Source organism: Penaeus monodon, chromosome 11 (assembly GCF_015228065.2).
Source record: "Penaeus monodon isolate SGIC_2016 chromosome 11, NSTDA_Pmon_1, whole genome shotgun sequence".
Classification (NCBI taxonomy): domain Eukaryota; kingdom Metazoa; phylum Arthropoda; class Malacostraca; order Decapoda; family Penaeidae; genus Penaeus; species Penaeus monodon.
The window spans coordinates 30694344-30701843 of record NC_051396.1 but is presented as its reverse complement, the minus strand read 5'-3'; the positions used below and the strand labels follow the sequence as shown (position 1 = coordinate 30701843).

At 38.9% G+C, this 7500-nt stretch overlaps 2 protein-coding genes across 3 annotated transcripts in view; one reads left to right on the top strand and one right to left on the bottom strand.

Moving 5' to 3' along the window:
* The window catches only part of LOC119578906 (elongation of very long chain fatty acids protein-like), a gene marked incomplete at its 5' end in the record, with an annotated part of 5513 nt that extends 5140 nt beyond the window's left edge, over positions 1–373 (top strand). The window contains 1 exon segment of the mRNA XM_037926576.1: positions 1–373. This exon segment is cut by the window's left edge and continues 111 nt beyond it. Coding sequence (XP_037782504.1) covers positions 1–90 — 90 coding nt within the window. The 3' untranslated portion in view covers positions 91–373.
* Positions 374–2658: 2285 nt separating this feature from the next.
* LOC119578904 (elongation of very long chain fatty acids protein-like) overlaps positions 2659–7500 on the bottom strand; it is a 23587-nt gene continuing 18745 nt past the window's right edge. For both annotated transcript variants that reach the window (XM_037926571.1, XM_037926572.1), the window contains exons 4-9: positions 6890–6970; positions 6521–6577; positions 5433–5538; positions 4952–5124; positions 4283–4408; positions 2659–4120 (exon numbers count right to left, since the gene is read on the bottom strand). In XM_037926571.1, coding sequence (XP_037782499.1) covers positions 3905–4120; positions 4283–4408; positions 4952–5124; positions 5433–5538; positions 6521–6577; positions 6890–6970 — 759 coding nt within the window. In that variant the 3' untranslated portion in view covers positions 2659–3904. The remainder of the gene's footprint in view (positions 4121–4282; positions 4409–4951; positions 5125–5432; positions 5539–6520; positions 6578–6889; positions 6971–7500) is intronic.

The following is a 7500-nucleotide window of genomic DNA, read 5'->3' as shown; positions in this document are numbered from 1 at the left end:
GCGCTACCGATGAAGGAGCTGCCGAAGGACCTCCCTCGGGACATGAGCGTGAGGAGTCGCGTCCGAGGAGAAGCTGGGGACTCGCATTAAGGGGTTTCTGGTTTAGGACTTGTTGGCCGAGGGTTTCTTTGCCTTTCCCGTTTTCTTTGGTGAAGCTGGGAACGCGTTTTCTTTGCCTTTCCCGTTTTCTTTGGTGAAGCTGGGAACGCGTTTTCTTTGCCTTTCCCCTTTTCTTTGGTTAGTCTGGAGAGCTGGTTTCTTTGCCTTTTCCGTTTTCTTTGACGAGGCTAGAAGGCTGTCTGCTCTTCATTTCCTGTTTTCTTTGGAGAGGCTAAAGAGCTGGTTTCTTTGTCTCTTCCCTATTTTGCCTTTTCCATTTCCTTGGTGAGGCTAGGTTTCCGTTTTCTTTAGAGAGGTTGGAGAGCTGGTTTCTTTGCTTTTTCCCGCTTTTTGCCTTTTCCATTTTCTTTGGAGAGGCTAGAGAGTTTTTCTTATTTTTCTTCTTTTCTTTCTTTCTTTCTTTGTTTCCTTTTTTTCTCTCTTTCTCTGGAGATGCTATAGACTTGTTTTCCATCTGGTTTCTGTTTTTTGTTTTTTGATTTGCATGTCTTTGAACCTTCGTTTTCTTCTTGTTTCACGTTTTTCATCATCATCATCTTCTTCTTCTTCTTCTTCTTCTTCTTGGCGAGTTTAAATTCTGCTTTTCCATTTATTTTTTCTGTTATCTCTCGGTTTTTAGTGTAGCCCAATTACCTTGTATTTAAGTACATTTTTTTTAATATCTTTTTTTTCTCAATATTTTTCCCAAAGCTTACATTGACTCAATGGACCTCCTCCTGTCTTACGTTTTCCTCCTACTTTCCGCCCACGAAGAAAACGATAATAAAACAAATTGATAATATTAAAATAAAATCACAATAATTAAATAAAATAATAGTAGCTATTTCTCCCATCGTAAAACGGGATGGGGGGGGGGAGGTGACACACTAACACAATCTTCCTCATACAGTGTACAGTGAAGAAGAAAAGGAGAAATCGAACCCACTGTGTGTTCCTGTTACAGTTGGTAATGCGACTGTAACGTGAACACTGTACTTAATCAGCATGTGATATACTGTACATTCACCTTTGTGTTTTTATTTAGTTTTATTTGCTGTGATGATGATGATGATGATGGTGTAAGATTAGCCTCACTTGTAACGTTGTCATTTTCCTTTGTAGTTTGAGATCCCTGCACTGAAGTCACTCACGTTTATGTTAGTTATCTTTCAAGTGCATTTGTTGTAAAGGCAATTCTTACCATTAGAAACAGCTGTAAATAAAGCTCTCAGATAATGTTCTTTTATCATTTATTTACTATATATACATGTATGTATCAATGATCAAGGTCTCAAAGGAAACACTCGGAACAGCGCGAAGGATCTCGCCACTTGGCAACAGCTGCTGGGACATCGGCAACAGAATTGCTGCGTTGCGCGAGGTCACGAGAGACATATAAGGTCACTGATCACAGCTGTTCAATTATGAACTATCTGTCGTTGATGATGATTTGTCTATATGTATATATATATATATACTCTATATATATATATATATATATATATATATATATATATATATATATATATATATATATATATATATATGCATATATATACATATATGTATATATATATATATATATATATATATATATATGTATGTATGTATTTGTAAGTTAACTGGAACGCTTCTCGCAGCTTATAAGATTTATGAATTTTGCAAATTTATGATCATCATAAACAATGAAGTACTTCCTCCTGTGTAAACACCCCCTTTTAGTAATAATAAATAAACTTATTCTATGAATAACAGTGAAACTTTCATCGTTCTTCTAACCCGCAAAAAAGAATAATAACTCCATTCACTTTCACTGACAAAAACACTGTTTTTAATAACGACTATATAACAATTATTTCTCCAAATTCGTGTGTTTGTGTGCGTGTATGTGTGTTTGTGTGTGTGTGTGTGTGTGTGTTTGTGTGTGTGTGTGTGTGTGTTTGTGTGTGTGTGTGTGTGTGTTTGTGTGTGTGTGTGTGTTTGTGTGTGCTTGTGTGTGTGTGTGTGTGTGTGTGTGTGTGTGTGTGTGTTTGTGTGTGGGTGTGCTAATCAAGAGAACAGGTGAAATTAGTTCAGGAAATACTAACAATCAAAGAATATTTATACGTCTATACGTTAGAGCTGTATTGTTTTCTGACCTTCAAAGAAGAATCTATTTTTTCTTCTTCTTCTTCTTCATAAGTTTAATTTAAATGTTTATGTGAATATGAGGTAAAGGAAAACACAACTATCAGGCTATTTTATTCTGATTGTGCTATTTTACAGTATGTGTATATTGGCTTAATGTACTTTATATCTATTATATATATATAAAATATTGCAAATACGAAGTCACTGTTAATTGTAATAAAAGAAAGAAAGGAGGAAGGAAGAAACCACGATAAAAACAATAATGATAATAATAAAAATAACGATAATTATAACAACTACAATGATAATAATGATAACAACGATGATAATGATAAAAAATATACGTGTGTGTTTGTGTGTGTGTGTGTGTGTGTGTGACTGTGTGTGTGTGTGTGTGTGTGTGTGTGTGTGTGTGTGTGTGTGTGTGTGTGTGTGTGTGTGTGTGTGTGTGTGTGTGTGTGTGTGTGTGTGTGTGTGTGTGTGTGTGTGTGTGCGTGTGTGTGTGTGTGTGTGTGTGTGACTGTTTGTCTCTGAGTGTCTGTTCAGGCAATTACATCCAGATAAAGTTGGCCAGTTATCACTTTAATCATTACCACTAATTTCGTGTTGGCGCAAGAGAACGTAATAACACGTTTGGCTATTTTTGACTTGAATATCCTCTCTGTGAATATAAATAATTTAAATCATAAGGTCCGGGATATTCTCAGCTGATCCTTCGTACAGGAAGCTAAGGAAAAAAGAAAGAAAGAAAGAAGTTCTTTATCTGTTTAGAGATTTAATCCTATTTTTGTATTTACTTAGAACCTTGTCATTTCATCAAACATTCAAGTTAGAAAAAAGCAAGTCAAGCAAGTATATGCTGTGCCGGTTTTTTCTTTCTTTCTTTCTTCCCTTCCTTTTTTTTCTTTCTTTCTTTCTCTCTCTCTCTCTTTCTTTCTTTCAGAGACAGAAAAAAAATTTAAGGCGTTTACTCGCGCACTGCAATCGTGTAATAGCGGACAGTGACTTTGCATTTCCAGCTTACGTTTACATTTTGCTGAAAAAGAAGAATGAAAATAAAAATACTGAAATACAAGAGATCTCAGCCTGTCAGTCGGGAAAGTGACGGGCCAGTGATTTTAGTGAAAAAGGCTCTGTACAAAATGACAGTGAAAACAAAACAATACAAAAAAGTGAAACAAAAAGACAGTTTAATGCCCACTGTCTATATGTGTCTTCACCTTGCGATATAGAACAGTGCTATGTGATGTATAATATAATATATAATATATGATATATTGCTTAATTGTAGAGTGAATAGGGGAGATTTCTAGGGACAAGGAAAGCGTTTTCTCCTGGGATTATGAGAATGAAAAATAAAAAGGATATATGGCTTACTGATTTCCGATTTTTTTTTTTTTTTTTTTTGTGGGGAGCGGGGTTGAATCGTTATAATCCATGTCATTATAAATTTCTAAAGATATATATTTTTAATACTGTTGTTTATATCGATTGATGAAGACAAAAGAATGATGTACACCTGAAGGTTAACAAAACGGTCTCATTGATATGTAATGACAACGGCAAGAGAACGAGGATGCAGAGCAAGCAAGGGCTGCAGTCGATGACGAGATTCCTTACGAAAAAAATATAGGTAGATACGATCTGGATTCATGGATTTTGGAACGTGCGAACATCAAATTTCTCCTCGATTCCTCACTGTCATGCCCTCGTATGCCATGACCGAGACTGTCGTTCCGTCGAAAGGTACTTTTGGCACGCCGTTGTTGTCCTTGGCCAAAGCGCCGTTAGGAACGCCGTTGTTCTCCTTGGCCACAGCACCGCTAGGCACGCCGTTGGACACTCCATTTGCGTGGCCGTTTTTGAGCGAAATAGAGGCATCGCTTTTCACCTGAATGAAAGACCAACATTTTATATAACCTATTCTAATTCTCAAAAATTATTGGATGCTGCAAATCCACAAATCGGAATCTAACATACAAAAACTTTGAAAAAAAAAATCCCTCAGTTCCATGCACGGATTACTCCCGCGCGCCTCCCTCGCCCTTCTTACCGCTTTCTTGTCCTTCTTCCTGTAGGCTTTGATGTAGAAGTCTCCGAAAAGGACGAAGAACAAGGCGGCCACACTCGCAGCCCACCTCACCAGCACGGACGGAACCTCACACTCGATGAAAGCCAGCTGGGAAGGGGCAGGCGAGTCCTCCGTTAACATGCTCTCACAGTGTGTGTGTGTGTGTGTTTTATATATATATATATATATATATATATATATATATATATATATATATATATATATATGTATATATATATACATATATATATATATATATATATATATATATATATATATATATATATTTATATATATATATATATATATATATATATATATATATATATATATATATATATGTATATATATGTATTCATGCATGTATGTATGTATGTATTTTCTGCACGTGTCAATTTTTTCCTCACAGCCATATACAGGGAGAAATGAGAGAGAGAGAGAGAGAGAGAGAGAGAGAGAAATAAAGAGATAGAGAGATAAAGAGAGAGGGGCAACAGAGAGAGACAGAAGGACAGGCAGACAGGCAGCGACAGAGACAGACAAAGAGAGAAAGAAATCGAAAGAAGAAGAAACCGAAATGAAAGAGATTGAAATAGAAAGAAAACGAGAACGAAAGCCAGAAGAGAAAAACGCAAACAACGCACAACGCACCATCATACTGTGCAGAAAGACGGCGGTGAACTGGACCATCTGCATCGTCGTCAGGTACTTCTTCCACCACAAGTACGGCCTGACTTTGGGGCCCATGGCGGCCAGGAGGTAGTAGCCGTACATGACGACGTGGACGAAGGCATTTAGGAACCCTCCGAGAGTTGCATGGCCGCCTTTGGGAATAAGAGGGGTTGGCATAGAAAAAAGAAAATCATAATAGATAAAAAATAAATAAATAAATAAATAAAAAACGAGTGGGTTCGACATTAAGCGAAAAAGGAGAGATGTAGAGATGTAGAGATATAGGGGGAATTTGGATTAATGATTATTACCAACACTGTTATCATTATTATCATTATTATCATCATTATCATCAATACAATCATTATTATCATTTTCATACTGACAGCCTCATAAAATAAGAAGATGCAACATTTTGTCAGCCATAAAAGAGTGAACATAAACTGCAGAAGTTACTTACCAGGCTGGAACCGAATGCCATACCACAGGCTGATGGGCATAAGGGAATGGTGGCACACGTGGAGAAGCGAGATGTGCTCGTATTTCTTGTGCAGCACGAAGAAAATCTGAAGAAAGTGAGAGTTAGATGTTCAAAGACAGATGTTTGTGATATTTGGCGTGGGTGTGTGTGTGTTTATGTTTGTGTGTGTGTGTGTGTGTGTGTGTGTGTGTGTGTGTGTGTGTGTGTGTGTGTGTGTGTGTGTGTGTGTTCTTGTTTATGTGTGCATGTTTAAATCCTACTTTTTTATAATGACAGTTTATCTCAGTAAAATGAAACCGATTCTAACTGATTATTTTTATGTGTATACAATAAAAATAAATGCATGACAGTGTTTTTTAGTCTTAGATGAAATATTTTCATGCGAGATTATGCTTACAATTATCCTAGTCTAGTTATCATGTCTCTGTCTTTCTTCTCTCTCTCTCTCTCTATCTATCTATCTATCTATCTATCTATCTGTCTGTCTATCTATCTATCTATCTATCTATCTATCTCTCTTCATCTCTCTCTCTCTCTCTCTCTCTCTCTCTCTCTCTCTCTCTCTCTCTCTCTCTCTCTCTCTCTATCTGTCTGTCTGTCTATCTATGTATCTATCTGTTTATCTCACTTCCCTTTCACTCCCCCCCAATCCCCACTTCTCCTTCCCCCATCATTTCACTCTCCCCTACTTCCCCTTCCTCCTCCCTCCCCCTCTTCCTTTCTCCCTTCCCTCTCCCTCTCCCCCTCCTTCTCCCCCACCTTCTCCCTCCCTCTTTCCCTCTCCCTCTCCTCCACCCTCTCCCTCCCCTTCTCCCTCTCCTTCTCCTCCTCTCCTTCTCCCCCTCAGACTCTCCCTCCCCCTCTCCCTCTCCTTCTCCCCCTCTCCCTCTCCCACCCCCATTCCCTCTCCTTCTCCCCCTCCCACTCCCTCCCCCCTTTCCCTCACCTCTCCCTCCCTTCTCCATCTCCTTCCCCCCTCTCCATCTCCCCCCCTCCCTCTCCTTCTCCCCCACCCTATCCCTCTCCTTCTCCTCCACCCTCTCCCTCTCCCCCTCCCTCTCTCTTACCGTGTCAATGAAATCGATGAACTTCGAGAACAGGTACCAATAACCGGCATGCATGATCTGGAAATCACAAAGAGAAGTTTTATATTAATCAGTTTTTATTTATCAATGAGACACACATATACTGCAGTATAGAAACATCTCCTTTGCCTAGAATTGTCATGATTAAGAAAATGATATTAGCGAAGTAAAAAGATGATAATAATCACAATGATTATCATCATTCATCATCATCATCATCCATCATCACCATCATTATCACCATCCTCTTCATAACAATAATAATAATAACAATAATAACAAGAACAATAATATCAACATAATCACAATAACAAGAGCAACAAAAAGGAAAGCAAACACACGCGTTCTTACCCTGACAGACTGCGGTTCTTCAGAAAAGTCGCAGGTCTGGCAGATGAACGAGTAGGACCCGAACCAGCCGCCCATACCGGACTAGGAGGAAGAGTGGGCGTGGTATTAGGCCATGGGCGTGGCGAGGCAATGGGCGGGATAAGAGGCGATGGGCGTGGTATAAGGGCGTGATATAAGGCCGTGGGCGTGACAAGGCAATGGATAAGAGGGCGGATAAAAGGCGGATATAAGGCAATGGGCGGGACAAGAGGCAATGGGCGTGGTAAGATCATGAGCGTCACAAGGCAATGGGCGGATATAAGGCAATAGACGTGGTATAGGGGCGTGAGATAAGGCAATGGGCGGGATATAAGGCAATATAAGGTATAAGTGCGGGATAAAAGACAAGGAACGGGTAATCTTGGGAGCTGGAGGTAAATACGAATTAAGGAAGAATAGGCGGAAATTAAAATAAAGCAAGGTAAAAAAGGTAGAATAACGCAAGGTAAAGAAATGTAGCATAAGGCGAGGTAGGAAATGTAGCATAAGGCGAGGTAGGAAATGTAGCATAAGGCGAGATAGGAAATGTAGCATAAGGCGAGGTAGGAAATGTAGCATAAGGCAAGGTAGGA